A 15500-nucleotide genomic window follows, 5' to 3' on the forward strand; every position below is an offset into this window, starting at 1 on the left:
CTGACGAGTGTTTTAGGCTTCAGCAGCAATGCCAGCTGAGCACATTAGCCTGACCAGTCCCTCTGCTTCTTGGTCTTGCTCAGGAAAGCATTTTGACAGGTGACATAAGTGCCAAGCTGAAGAGCTTGTTCCTTAGTCACAAAAGGAGCAGGGGAAAAAAAAACGGAAAAAAAGAAAGGAGAAAAAAAAAAAAGAACCGAACCCTTCGCAAAACAACCTTCTGCCCCTGAAAACCAGCCCGGACTTCCAAGCTTTGACTTTTGCTTTCTGATGTCAAACATAAAAAAAAAAAAGAAGGGGACAATAGAGGTGAAATTTTTCTAATGGAGATATGCAAACAAATGGGAGCCTGCACTGGTGTCTGTACAGCAGATGAAGGACTGGCAAAGGCCAGTGTTACAGCAGGTATTCAAGGGGGCTCTGAGCTACCTCGCAGCCATCCTCCCAGGGCATTCCAGATATAGCAAATACTTCCTTCGCAAGTTTTTAAAACAACAAGCAAGCAAAACAACCTTCTATCATCACCACCTTCAGCTTCCACCTCAAGTAAGACAGATCATACCTGGTGCTAGCCAGAATTGGTCCATACACCAAACTGACAGGAAGCCTTGTGTAAAATACCTGTAACACTGGACACAAACAAAGAGGGCAATCCCAAAAGTCCTGTTTCCATCTCTGTGATCTTTCCTGCATTGTACTGATTGCAGTTGTAATTTTAATACAATTAGACTGCTGTTTACCATGTTGCTTGACACGTCAGATACACAGTGTTAAATACAACACAGTATTTAACAGCACTGTTGAAACTGCTGTACAGAAATCCCGAAAATTTTAGTGGTGGGAACTAAGTGCACAAAGTGATATAGAAGTTTTGCTATTTTGATGAGGAGAGGAAGAGGTTTTAGCATCACAGAGATTGCATATTGTAGCTGCCTCTTCACTTATCCCTATAAGACAGGGCAGCTGGGGGGCTATGCTGGCCCCAACCCTTGCTTCTCTAAATCCATTAAGATCAGATAATGCTGCCTTGAAAAGGCTGCTAGAAGTCCTAGTCTGCGAGAGAGGTGGGTTTGGTCCATCTCTTGGATTCGTCTCTGTCCCTTGTCAACTGCCAAGCTGATAAGCGTCCCTCTCTAAAGCTTTTCTTAAAGTAAATAAAAACTCATTTAGGGAGCAGTCGCACAGCAAGTGACAGGAGTGCGATAACAAGAGCACGGCACCCACTCCCTCCCAGGGCTTCGGCAGTCCCACTGCGGGCTCCCACCGCAGAACTGGGGCTGCTCCTGACGGCACGGCAGCGTTGGGTAGAGCCCGTACCGGTTCTGCCAGCACCACGGTGTTTAGCCGCCATCTCGTAAAGAGGGTGGGGAACCTGCACGGCTGTAACAAGCTGTGGGGTCAGTTTTCCCTTCTCGCTCAGGAATGATCCTCTGACCAGAGGTGTTTAGGGAAATATGGGAATTATTCCTCAGCCATGAGGGAAAGATGGCAACAGCAAGTGCAGCGATACACCCCGAGCCATCGTATCACACATGGATACTGGGATAGAAAGGGGAAAAGGATGACAGAGCAGTTCCACCGTAGTAAAACCATTTGTTACCCACAGCCCCTATTCATCTCTGTTGCATAGATTAGGTTAGAGGGATGACTCTGGGAAGGCCCAGATGCCAAACCTGAGGACTCCAGGTCACTATTGTGCCAACCGAGAGGTGCACATAAACCCCAAGAATAACCTAGGCTGAAGGAGGAGGACATCTCAATGTATCAGTCCTCCCTGGCAGTCCTGGTCCTCCTCAGCCCAGCCCAGCATCCAGCCCGTCCTCCCTCCCGTGCAAGAATGCAGTGCTGCATGCCTGCCTTAATGAAGTTAATATTGCTGGAATGTCAACCTGCAGTGTAAGCCTCCATCTACAAAAACAAAGAGGTATTTCCCTTTCCAGCTCTACATGGGTTATGGGGTTTTTTTTCCTTAAACTGTATTAGTGGTGAAACTTAGAGATCTTTTGCCAGGTGCTAAAACCGTCTCTGGTTTGAAAATAAGCATCTGTAACAGAGATGAGGGCACCAAATTGCAGCATCTCAGAGCAGTGCTGTAAAGGACAGTATAGAAACGCACAGATGGCTGCCTTTATGGGGAAGAACATGTCTGACCTGTGGATCCAAACAGGGTTGGATACTCAGCAGGCACATCATTGCTTCACTGGCCTCAGCTGAAGGACAACTGAAAGGTCCTAAGAAGCTGGCTTAGAAGCACGCATGCATGCAAATACACACTCGTCCACCTGAAGTACTGACACTGCGTTCATGAATCTCGTCTCAGTTCTGTCAGTGAGCTTAAAAATTTATTGTATCAGCTTCTCTTAAAAGGTTCCCTCCTGTATGTGTGTACAGAATCCAGAGCTGGCACAACACACTGGTGCACTGCACTGCAATCCCAAGAAACACAGCTGGACAGCCAGCTAGTTTGCAGTAACACAATTTACACATTTCTCCCAGTTTCAGCTTTTAAGAGCCCTCAAATGAAATGGTAAGTTTATGCTGTAAAAATCTCATTTCAAATCAAGCAGTCACCAGAAATCAAACGTTCAAGACCTCCTACTCTGCAAAATTAACTTAGCACATTCACATATTTAAGCAAATATAGGATGTGCATTGTTGCAAAAAAAAAAAAGTGGGCCACGTCTTCAGTCAGTGACACAGTTCCAGTGAGCAATGCAGATTTACAATAGGCATTATTTACACTGCAGGGAAAACAGGAATAGAAAATTATGGCTGTAATACAGGGCCAAATCAGTTCTGAGTCATTGTTACTCTAAAAGCCATTATTTTGCATTAACCAGTGCCTCTTTGTTTCACTTTTTTAAAAAGTTAAGTTCCCTGCAGAAAAGGTAAGTCATGGTGAATGCCAATAACCTGATCTCCTCCTGGGCCCATTTTGACCCAGGAACATTGAGAAATTCCACAGAGGTAAGCCTTGTCCTACCAGGAAGCAGAGCTCAGGTCCTGTTGGCAGCCAGGAACATCCCATTAACTCCTTTGGTTGAGTCAAGTATATTTTAATATTCTAAATATTTAGACAGTCCAGAAGATTAGGATTCAAATAAAACATGAATTAGTGTGAAGCCAGACTTCCACATAGCAAGCATTTTCTGCCTTAAAGAGAAGGGGAAAAAAATATCCTTGTCTATCGTGCTTAACTTGTCCCAGATGCTGCAAGAAGCCTCATGGCAACACCACTTGTTGCCTTTGAAAGGCAACAAGAAAGAGACCAGGAGCAGAAGAGAGATGCTAGGGCTAGGGGAGAGCTAAAGCTTAAAAAAAAACAACCCAGAACTCAAAAGTACTTCACACATGCCGTAGATCTCCCATAACCTGTTTAGCTTCCCTGAATACCAGCATGGATTTTTTTTTGTTTGTTTACTGAAGAAGAGCTTTTTGCATGTGGACCTCCCCAAGCTTCCAAGTGCTGGTGGCCTAGGAACATCGCTATCCAGATGGCATCTGCTCCCCTCACCTCTACATAACTTCTTGATGCTCCTGGTGTTACCTTTCAAGCCAACAGAAAGAAATCTCATCCACTCTTCAGTACCTGGTTGATTAGTTTACTTGGTTCAGGACAAACTTGTGTTTTTAGTTTTAGCTGGAAAGTACACCTATTCCAAGGGAAGAATGACAAGAGACGCTGGGAGTAAAGCAAGGAAGGTCCTGGCTGAAGTTGCTTTACCTGAGATAGAGAGAAGGTGCATGGAGGGAAGAGTGAAAGGAGGCAACATCAAGAAGCCCAAGGTTGTGTAGCTGTTAGGAACTGCTGAGGTCTGAAGATTGAGATAAAGACCCAGTCACTCCTGACGATGGATAGGTACTGCAGGAATTTTATGTTGGCATCTTACAGTTAGCAGCAAGGCATGCCCAGGCAAAGATCTTCAGACTTTTGGCAGCGTCACAGGAGATTCTTCTGCACAAGAAGAGCTGCAGAACAAATTTCCAGCACTGCTCATCCAGGAACAAACAAACCCCTTGCAATTCTTAGGCAGGAGAGCACTTGGCTGGATGTTGTACAGATGCTGAAGAAGAAATGACTGACAGCAGGTACAGGCAAAAAAATGCCTTTCTAGGAAAAGACCATGCAAGTACTTCCAAGGAGTATTATATACTTTTTCAACACCTGAACCTCTGCAATTCCCTCTAGGTGGCACATTTCTGCACGCTTTTCTTACATTACATTTAACTCATTTGAGGTATCAAAGTCATTGTAACAGAGCTGTATCTTTGGTTAAAACACAGAAAAAATTCATAAGGGAGATGCAACTATTCAAGCAGATTTAAGGAAGGAGAGGCAGAAGCAGAGATAACGGGAAAGGACTGGGGAGTGGAACTCAGAGGGTATTCTAGAGAACTTCTGTTGTCATATGTCTTAAAAGACCCTTTGTTACAACAGATATCCACATAATATAAAGGTAACATGGTAGCGTATTCCATCCATGAACTTCAGTTCAGGAGGATACACAGATGCAGAAGAGTTAACTGCAGAGTGGTCTTGGCGGAGTTAACCACCAAGCTCCCTGCTAAGTGTGTGCTGGGAGGCATGGGTCTGGCAAGGTGAACAGCCATAGCTGTGACAACCGAAGGATGACCTTTGAGGCAGAGGAGCTGAAGCAAAGGGATTTGGTTTGTTAGAAAGCCAGCCTGACAAACTGGTAAGAGGACACAGAGACGGCAGCAGGGTGTAGGACCTGCAGGCTTGCTCCTTCCCAGTTGAAGCCTTCCATCTGCTTGGGTCAAGCAAGGTTTGTTCCTAAAAAGGAGAAGCCCAAGATTCAGGATCACAGGGATCTGGGTTATAACAACAAAGGAGGCCCGGCTGTTCTTTGTCTGCTGACAATCAGTTTTGTTTTAGACGACTGAATTGTGTCACTGCATACACATGTCGCTGCTTTCTGATAACAAGAGGGAAACCTCCTGCAGGGCACTAGACAAGGTTGACCCTGCAGGAGGAGCTGCAATATAAGACCCAGCTGCTGAAGCCTATGGAGCCAGCTTGAACCTAGCAGGGTTGCAGGGTCTTTCACTAAGCAAACTGCAAGGAAAAAATGCAGGTATAGCCTGCTTGATGATCTGTGACAAAACTAGAAAAGCAACATGTCCCAAGCTTTGTGCCGGTGTGGCTTCCCAGCAACATACACTCCTGAACTTAATTTTCAAAGGGATCAAATTCTTCTTATAGATGCAAGTTTCCCCCCCCCCCCAATACAGCTGGCTGAAGGAGTTTCTGTCTTGAGAGTAAAAAAAGCTCAAGAGCAAAAGGGGTGAAAAATTCTGTTCTGCCATTACTGTTCTTAAATCCTGAAGCTTGCCCTCAGCATCTGTAACAGTGAGAAGTGAAGGCAACGCATTTAGGCAACAAATGCTGCAAGACCTAGAGCTTAGATCTCACAGCATTTGTGGTTTGCAGTTTGCACAGTGCTTTGTGGTGCTATTTTCATTTCTGCCACACTTAGGGGTTAAACTTCTGTTTATGATTAAGAAGCCCAACCTCTCCCCCTCACACACATACTTACTACTGACTGACTGAGCATTAGCCTATCTGTACGTCTGCAGGTCAAATGGGCTTCTAATCCAGATAATCCACACAGTGTGATTGGTTACAGTTCTGTAGAAATCCCTTAATTTTCATTCTCTTGCCGCTGCTGACAGTCAGGGTTTTGTTGACAAATTAGCAGCAAGGTAATGGACACAGGCGGATTAGAATACCTTGTTCTGCATATGGCAGGTATCACACCGCCAAAAATAAATACACATTAAGAAACCAGGAAGCATACCCTTACTAAAACAGGGCAGTTGCTTCTTTAAAAATGACATCTTAGAGCTGCAGTGCAGAGAGGTGAAAGCATGATGCAGATGAACATTTTGGTCTGAAGCACAGAGGCCTCCTCTCCAGCTTTTGGAGATCCACTCGCTGCCTGGCCAAGGCAGTTGACTGAAGTACCCACAAGACAACCCTGGGCAATGCAAAATTTACCCAGGCCTCCCCGCAACCTGACCGGGCTTGCTTCCCTTTCTTGACATGATAGCACGTCATGAATCCAAAAATCCCTGAAAAAGCAGGCAATGCCTTAAAGGCTACTTCCAAATGCCAGAGATGGGAGAGTTCTACATTTGCAACAGAAGCAAGACCTCACTTACCACTGGCAGCAAGGGAGGTGAACACCAGTCTGTTGGACAAAACAGGGGAGTGGAAGTGGGAAATCAAGTTGGGGAACAGAAAACCAAAGGACTTCCTTTGCTACAGCTCTACAGTAATAAACCTGGAGCTAATTTTAAAAATGAAACAAAAGAAAAGAAACGCTAAAACCTACCACACAAGACTCCAGTCAGCAGCTTACTGGACTTTCACAGACTAAAGGTAGGGACCAGAGGAAGCAATAACAGACAGACCAGGTTTGCTCCCTCCCAGTGGCTGTGGCCACTCAGGCTGAGAAAAATCACTGCTGACTCTTTTCTGTTGTCTGGCCCCAACAGTTTCTTAAACAGAGGCACAAACAAAAATAAATCTCCTCCTCATCCCAAATCCTGACACCTGCCTGGGCAGTGGAGGGAGATGGCTGTCAGGAGGAGCCAGGGCGAGCACGCAGAGCCTTCAATTAAGCAGCTTTACAAACTGAGCTACAGCAAGCAGGAGCGAGGAATAGTCAAGAAAACAAAACAAAACAAAAAAAGAGGTTAATTCAGGCTACTGGGCTCCTGCAACTGTTTTCCTTGACATTTTTCTAAGAGCTTTGCAAAGAATTAGCTTCTCTAAAAAGGAAGAGCATTTTTGTGAAGCGAGAAGACTGTTTACGTTTAAAGCTATTGGCAACATCCAATAGCTTTAAACATAAACAATGGGGTATTTATACTGCATTTCTAACGGGCTGAGAGGCATCTGCCACAATAGGGTATTCTGGAGCCAGAGCCCCTGTGCTTGACAGGATGAAGGAAACTGCTCCACGCAAAAGGTGGGAAGGAAAGAAAGAGCAGGGTACAGAAGATATGAAACAAGAAAGATATAAAGGGGGGGGAAAAAAAAGGTGGGAAAAAACCAAGACCAACAGGAGAAGAGTGTCTAATTCAAAGAAAATGGGAATGAAATTACCCTGTCTTACAAGGGAGGACAGGAGCTTAAATTTCACCTGAGATGTCTCACAAGTGGAATAGGCAAAAACTGGTGTTAAAAAAAGGCTGCAGAGGCAGGGACTCACAGAAACACAGTTGATTTGAGAAAAAGATTAAGAGCATTTGGGTCTTCTTCACATAAAAAAAAAAACTGAGCTGGTTGAAACGCACAGATGTATTAGTTAGCTGCCAGTTTACTTATGTTGATGAAATCTCTCGGAGTCTACAAACTTTATGGAGATAAACAGCTTACTCTGGGTCTTAGTTTGAGTGCTACACTCAAAAAATCCAAAAGTTCTCTAAGAACGAGAACAGAAAGGAAATGAGACATAAGCTTAAAAGAAACTATTTTATCCCACACACTCATAAGGAGGCAAAAGAAACCTTATTTAGAAGGACCCATAAAAGACTCTTCTCATTTCAATGAAACAATATCTAGAGCTGCAGTTGTCGATAATAGCACACTTGAGAAAAACTTTGGAGGGAAGAAAAGTCCTTTCCAGGCTTTTGGAAAAGTGGGGAGGCAGGATAAGGAGGACAACAGATCCATTTCTAATCAGCAGGAGTTGTGCCAGGGGTGCCAATACCCACGCTGTCCTAGAAACGTTGTATCTCATATCAGTTTGCTCCTTTAAGGCATCATCTTACACCATCCTCTGATCAATACTAAGCTGTAGGACCAAGCAGACTGGACTTCAACCCACGGACTAAGTTGTTTTGCATTTTCCATGTAGTATTTCAAAACTCAAAGTCCCACACACATGCATTCAAACCATTTGAGTTTCCTCCCCCCAGTGCCACATTCTTTGCCTATGACTTCAGAAGATAAGTAACACTTTCAGCCCGAAAGTCCTTTTAAAATTCACCTCCTGTTCAACTACTGACAGTTTTGAATTCAGTGACAAATATGTTGGCTAGCAACTTGCCTACAGGAGAGAAAGAGAAGCCCACAAAGAGGTGGAACGTAAGAACAAAGGAGGAGAACAAAAGCCCCCCTTCTCCCAATTTGTCTGCCCACATACCAAAGATCAAAAGAGCTCCGAGAAGCCCGTGCATAATCTACATACTTTGTGACCTTATTACAATCAAATTCCCCGCAGGCACGGCCGCTGTGTATATATGCACACACTGTAAGTACACAAGCGGGCCTGTGGACGTTTGCCAAGTCATTTGCTCTGTGCATTGAGTTTGCTTACTTTTAACAATGCTGAGGCCAAAGAAGTGAGGCTCTTTAATCTTCACTAAATCACAAACTTGCTGAAAGAGCTCCTGTCCAGTGGCTTTGACCTGAAAGAAACAACCAATCCAACATTACAGATGGCTCACACACCTGGATGGAGCAATTCTCCTTCATTACATCGGCTGATACATTTTTAGGTATCATAAAAAAACCCAAACAAAACAATCCACAGAACCACCTTTGTTTTTAGTATTATTGCTATTATCACAGAATAATAATCAATGTGTCATTCTGTCTTCTTCACAGTGCAAAGTGGCCCAGCTCAGTAAGACATGAATATAAAGTTTCCTATCTATTGGCATCTCTGTATAAGAATTTGAAGAGCTGCTGGAATTCAAGTTTTGTGCAGTACTGGTAAGGCTGTTTATAGGTGGTCTGACAAAAAGCATGTTTGTAATCACAGAAATGAATATACATCTCTCTCCAGGTTTTTTTTTGATAGGCTAAGAGAAAAAAAAAAACACAAAAGAAAGAAAACTTTCATTCAGGAGAACTAAATTCAAAAGTACACAAACAAACCCAAGACTGAATGGTTTCAGCAGAAATAGCTCGTGGTAGAGAGATGAGGTTGCTCTCTACCCCACACAGAAGAGCTTGTTCTGTCCCCTGCTGACTCCTGGTCACATAGCAATTAACATCATCATCTTCTGAAGCTGTCACCAACGGCCTATAAGCTCTTGCCCATTTCCATACACCAAGACCTTTCAGTACCCTTGCCCCCCTATAACACTGTGCGTGCCCTGAGGAAGCACTGGGAAACCAGAGATACCAGCATATGCTCCCAGAGGCTGGGCAGTGGTTGCAAGCACAGCACAGGGCAAGACCGTGCCGTGGCACTGCAGCACAGTTACTGAATGCACCCTTCTAGCAGGGCTGCTTGGAGCACAGGCTGCTCCAACAAGAGTGTGATTCTGGCTACCTGCATGTGCGGACCTGGATGTGTACTATGATTGGAAAATTCCCCCCCAAACGTCCTCCCACCTATGGCCTCATTTCCCTCTGCCCCATTGCTCCACCTCAGGAGTGCAGACAGACAGACAACCACTGGCACAAACAAAAGCCCTGGCACCCCCAACGCTCAGGGGGGAAGGTGTTCTGAGCAAGTGCAAATGGGGAGAGCAGAACAACGCTGACACAGACAACCTCAGCTCAGCCCAGAGTGCAGCTAGCTGCAGCTGTGAAATGGGCCAGAACCTCTGGATTTCGTTACGCCACTGCTGCACGATGCAGATCAGCAGCAGCAGGAGCAGCCTTTCCAGGGAGGGACAGTGCAGTGCTACCTTCACAGTGGCAACGATGATGGGGCAGAAGTCAACTACTGAGCTCTCCTACAAGCTAATCATCGCCATCAAACTAATTGCCACTGTAATTCTTCAAACTCTTTTAGTGCTGGCATGCCACACTCCTCAGAAACTGGCTGTGCCCTCCTCCCTGCCCCAGGATGTACCATGTCATTAGACATGGACAATGGGAAACTGGAGGTCATTTCAGTACTCATTTTCTTCTACTTGACATCACTAGCTAGCCACTCACTACTGATTTATCAGAAGCTTTGAAACCTGTGCCACACCAATACACACACACACACACGCATATTTGTGCTTTGGAAGGGGAGGAGGTAGTGGACAGTTCTGGTAAGACCCAAAACCACATTTGGGTCTTATTATGTGTCTCTGTGTGAGACTGCACCCTTACAGTCTCACACCTAAATGCGGTATTTGCTCAGCTGCTGAGAACATGCAGTTGGAAGGGAAAGCTGGGCAAGAATCTGCCTCCTTTCTCAAGCAAGCAAGCTCTGAGTGTGTTCTCCTCTCTGGAGAGGTGACCTACCCCTACTCAGAATGGTTATGTGCATACAAAAGTCACTGGCAGCACAGGACTCTACGTAAAAGCTATACAATTAGATGGATTTTGTGACATACTTTCATACCTAAGGGAAGAAAAACCTGCTTTAAGATACTTAGTTCTAGGGAAATAAGCACTTCAATGTTTTGTGACACTCAGCTCTAAAGCAATGATTTAATGCGATTTCTTGCACAGCAGGTATGTGAGCTACCACCTTGTCCATTCTCCTTTTGGCACTTCCCTTCTGTATCAAGTTTTTCTCCCAGCCTTCAAGGCTGTGCAATACTGATTACACTTGCAGTCGCTGTTCCCTCCTCCTGCCTTCCCCTCTGCTCGAAGCAGCCAACATCTCCTTTTGCATTTTTCATCTTTGCGCTTCTCTTTGGCCTTTCCTCCCTTTGCATACAGTTCCCAGGCCAAGCTCCATCCCAGACACGCCATGAATCATTTATTCCTGATACTCGGCTTTGCCCTGTGTCAGGCTCGGGACTTCTTCACCCATGAAATTTAGTCCAAAATTAAGTCAAGTGCAAGTTTACAGAAGGTAACTGCTACTCCAGGGTCATTCTGTGTGCAAATATTCACGCGTATTGGTTACCCATTCTCTGTCCATATGCTCACAGAACAACTGAAAGACTTCAGACCCATGCCTGCCATTCACCAACACACAGGACTTCACCAGACTTCCTCCTCTCCAAAAACTTCTGCTCACACTCCCACCCTTTCTTCAGCAGCTAGGCAAGGAGCAACATCTGCTGTGGCTGCTTCTGAACTGCCCAAACACAGGTAGGGTGGCTGCCTGCCCTGCTCCCCTCGTTGGCAGCCAGACCTTCGCTAGCACAGGTCTCTCTCCTTTATTCAGCTTCTACCATCCCAGAAAATGTTCAGAAACCTAGTCATAAAACTAGTTGATATTGATCAACAGGTTCAAAAGTATGAGGGGGTAAGCCACAGCGCTAAGAGATAAACAAAACTGAACAAACTGGATACCACTCTAAGATCTTACAACTGATGCAATTTTTAGTTGCACCATTCTCACTCACAGCCTGCTTAAGCTCCCTGGTGCTCGTGCTCCCTCTCTCCGCTGGGGCTGCCTGGAGCAAGACAGACAGCTTTGCTCTGTGCTCTGATGTCCATCCTCCCCAGCAGAAAGCCCTCAACTTCGTCTCACCATCCTGAGGGTGGCTGGTGAGCTGCAGCACCCACTAGTTCTCCTCACTGCTCTGCTCCTCTCATGTTCATAGCTGGTCCTGGGAAGACAGTTTTCCTCCTCACCATCCGCTCAAATTCATCTATACATCCAGAAAGGTGGTCCCCAAAGTTAATTAAGAGATACTAAATTATGGGGAAAGAGACTTTAAAATGGCTCCTGTTCTCTCTTCAACAGCATTATCTGTGAAGGGCATGAGACAAATCCATTTTAAAGAGCAGGCTTCAATTTACATATGACCACATAAAACACACACAGGTAAACTCTTATCTGGAAGGGTGGAATTTATATGGGAGTGGGAAGAAAGAAATTACCTGCATAAACACTGTGCTTATCATAGGAAGGATCTATAATTTATTCTGCTGGAAGAATAACGATTCCTACCTACCTCACTGAGCTGCAAGCTTGTTTAGTATTTGCATTCCACATTGAAGAGGTTAAAAGGCTCTGGAAATCTTAAGTAGTGGCATTATGATTCTAATAAATGCAAAAAGTATCATCTGTGGTTGTGCTAATTAAATTTGGGTTCTATCAACATCACTAGAAAATTGCCTTGATGTTCCTTAAAAAAACCAAAAAGATCTGTCCAGCTGCAGAATCTTAATTTTTGTTGTTGTTTTGAAGAGGTGTTGTGGTAAAGACAGAAGCCAAATGAAAAGCTGGTTTTGGTGACTTACCCAGCTGTAACAGGTCATGTTTCACTCTATATGCAATTAGGACACAACTGTGCGTTGAGGACTCATGTTTTGGCCCAGACAGCTATTCCCTTTCACATGCAGGCATCTCCACAAATGTATTTTCCCAACTTTCCAGCCACCAAAGTAAGGAGCAGCAGAAGCAAGGAGAGGAAACGTCTTTAAAAGGGCTACGGAGGGGTGCTGTGGTAGGGACCCTCCTCCACAGGACGAGGTGCCAATGCCTGGGACACCTTCATTCTTTGGAGGGGCAGCAGGCAGGAACCAGGAGGACACAGCACCTTCCCTCTGTCCCTGCCAGTGCTCAACGTGAAAGATCATTTCTTACACTGAAGCTGCAGTAGCCTGGAGCACTTCATGGTAAGGTTTTAAATTCAGGTTATAGTCAACACTGCCTGCCCAGGTGAGTGCACACGGGGCAGTCCCAGCACCCACCCCCGCCCAAACAGCCAGGTGCAGGCAAGAGCTCCTCCTGGCCATGCACTCAGGAGCCCCCATGCCCTGCTGCCCAGATCCCTGGGAAACCCTGCTCCTCCAGACCTGGGGAGAGCCACATACCTGGGCCAAAGCTGCACAAGCAAGACCAGAAAGAATTTCAGGTCTCTCGTTCAGCCAGCACATGTCTTACACCAGGCTAAACCAAATGGTGATGACTGAGCCCATTCATCTCCAGCCCCGCTTCCCCCACCAAGGAGGATACCCTTGCTCCAAGGACGATAAACTGCAGGTATCCAGGATTTACCATATGGTCTGAGCACTGCCTAAACTTAATACGGTGGAGCGTGACCCAGCAGTGGAGGCACAGGCACAAGGAGCGGTGACAGCATCATCCCTGCCAGCACGCTGCCCTCCTGCATGCCATGGCAGGGCAGGCTCCGCTATCTCAGATCTTTATCCTCCTCGATAAAAGCTATAAGAAGGTGAGATTTAGGGTCAGTCGCAACAGACCATTACCCCAGCCCATGCACCTGCCACCAAGAACTTAATTAAATGATCATTTTGTGGCTTGCACAAAAGCCAGCAGATTGCAAAAGCCTTCAGGGGCAGTAGATGGGCTGGGTTTGAATCGGTGACCTAGAAGCAGAGCACCCCAGATTTTGCTGCTAAAGCCTCGTTCCATCCAGCCCTTGTGGGTGCTTGTTAACTATGGCACACTTTAAGCACAGCAGGTAGGAAAATTCCTACATGGATTTTTGAAGATTAGCATGCATACTTTCAAAAGCCACCGTTTCGATCAAGTGCTTAAAATAACAATTCACCTCAACTGTCTTCTCCCCCTCCCCATCCAGGGGGTGATGGGGGGAACCCCCCAAAACAAAGCAAAACCTCCCCAGCCCACACATGAGCACATGCACACGCTCACAAGAGAGCACTTCACTTTGAGGCTAGTTTGTCATCTAAACGTGAAGTGCCTCTGTCAGCTCAGTTTCTCACAAGTTCAAGGAGCAGCTGGCATTGCACAAAGAGCCACTGCACCGTGGTGGACACTCTGTCACCCTGGGCTGCCAGCTGACCTGGCTCTGCTGTCACTTAGGCATTTGAAGTGGCCATCAAAGAAACGAAGCGACTTACCTCTAGTTTTTGTGTGTACAAGTACTCAAAGGAGGGAGAAAAACTCTCAATAGTTGTTTACTCTGACTTAGAGTCTTTGAAGGGATCTGCAGACTATCAAAACCAGAAATAGCTACAACACTAGAGAAAACAATCATGTGTTGGGCATGCTTGCTAAGTCGTCATGGCGTTTTGGGTTCAATTTTAAAAATAGTTAGCTTATTACTAGTGGTAAAACCACTCAGAGATAATAAAAAAGGAAGAATAATAACAGAAAATGAGCAGAGGGGACCCCCCTCATCCAAAACCACAACTGAAACTTTAAAGAACTCTGCAAATGAGTTGAAGCACCCAATTAGAAAACTGGAGCACAAATTACCCTAAGCTGGCTAATAGCCTTTTGGTCAGCAGACCAGCACTAGGATTTTGGGAGAACAATGGGAGCTAACAAAACTGAACCGCAGCAACAGCCATGATGCACTGCGACCTCCCAGCCACTCACCCCGACGGCTACACTGAGCTGCTCCCGAGTGGGCAAGAAGACACAGACGGTTCGGCTCTCCAGCTGCATCCTGCCAGCCAGCAGTGCCCTGCTCATGGTGGGCAGCTCTGCAAGGGCCAGGGTCCTCCTCTCCGGGCAGGCGTCAGGCTCTCCTCTCCAGGCGGGCGTCAGGCTCCCTTCATCCCACGCACCTGCCAAGAAGGTGAGAGCATCAGTGCCACACTCCTGCCAGCGCTGAGAGCAGCCCATGGCACGTGTTTGACGAGATGTTTTTCTCCTCACTGTTTAAAAAAAAGCAACAGTCATCCATTTTACAGCGCTATGGTCAACGTTTCCACCAGCATCACAACATAAACTGGGCAGAGTCAACCTTTAAATAGCTTGTGAGTATCAGGAGAGCGCCATAAAGTAATCAGGTCTCCCTAAAATAAAAAAACAGACTCAAGGTTTTGAGATACATGTAAGTGATAAGGCATGAGACACCACGGACTGCTTCCCAAATACACCCACGGGAGGTGGGGGAGCACCATGTCCTTCAGCCTCGCTCTTGCCCAAAGCACAGATTTCAATGAGCCTCAGCAGGCACGTGTCAGTGCAGAGTACTTCATCTGAGCTGTCTTCCCCTCGCCCCTCCCCTAGTCCCTGGGAAACCGCCACCCCAAATCCTCTATATCTCAACTCAAAGGAGGAGCAGGTAGAAACACATAACCTCATGAGGCTGACCTGCTGTATTATACTTTTTGTGAGATGAGCACTGCCAACCTCCTCCCCAGGGCTGAGCCCAAGCTGCACGAGCCTCTTACAGCTGAAGTTAACGATAACAGAAATAAGAGATGGAAATTCAGTTCACACCCAAAAGCACAGTAGCCAACATTCACATTATAGCTAGGTTAGACACAGTTTCCTCAGCAACTTGTGACATTATTTACAGTCCCTTCTGCTCGATGCTGTCCAGGGCGAGGAAGCACCCTGTGGCACCTGACGAATCCAGCAGGAAGGTGAGAGGCTCCTCGAGGGTGGATTAGAGATGAACGCCGGCAGAGACCTGAACCAGCAAGATACCAACCAGTTACGGAGTCTGCTCCATCCCCATGCAGGATTTGATGCAAGTCAAACCCCAACTGCCCCAAAAAAAGTCACCCTAGCATGACTCCCTTCCACCAGCAACACCTGGACACTCATCACCGGTACAACAACAGAGGTGCTGCTGGCTGACACCTGCCCGCAAAAGCCCCAGGGTGATGGGCACGTACCCCAGCAAGGGCAGCTGAACACACCAGCTCTGGCAGTGCTGCCCTCTCCCAT

General features: G+C 46.2%; 1 protein-coding gene across 1 annotated transcript in view; it reads right to left on the bottom strand.

The window, feature by feature from the left end:
- The window catches only part of FRMD1 (FERM domain containing 1), a 30398-nt gene extending 16107 nt beyond the window's left edge, over positions 1 to 14291 (bottom strand). Inside the window, exons 1-2 of the mRNA XM_009987541.2 lie at positions 14196 to 14291; positions 8349 to 8439 (exon numbers count right to left, since the gene is read on the bottom strand). Coding sequence (XP_009985843.1) covers positions 8349 to 8439; positions 14196 to 14291 — 187 coding nt within the window. The remainder of the gene's footprint in view (positions 1 to 8348; positions 8440 to 14195) is intronic.
- Positions 14292 to 15500: the final 1209 nt, after the last annotated feature.

The sequence above is a fragment of the Tauraco erythrolophus genome, chromosome 2 (assembly GCF_009769465.1).
Source record: "Tauraco erythrolophus isolate bTauEry1 chromosome 2, bTauEry1.pri, whole genome shotgun sequence".
NCBI classification, from domain to species: domain Eukaryota; kingdom Metazoa; phylum Chordata; class Aves; order Musophagiformes; family Musophagidae; genus Tauraco; species Tauraco erythrolophus.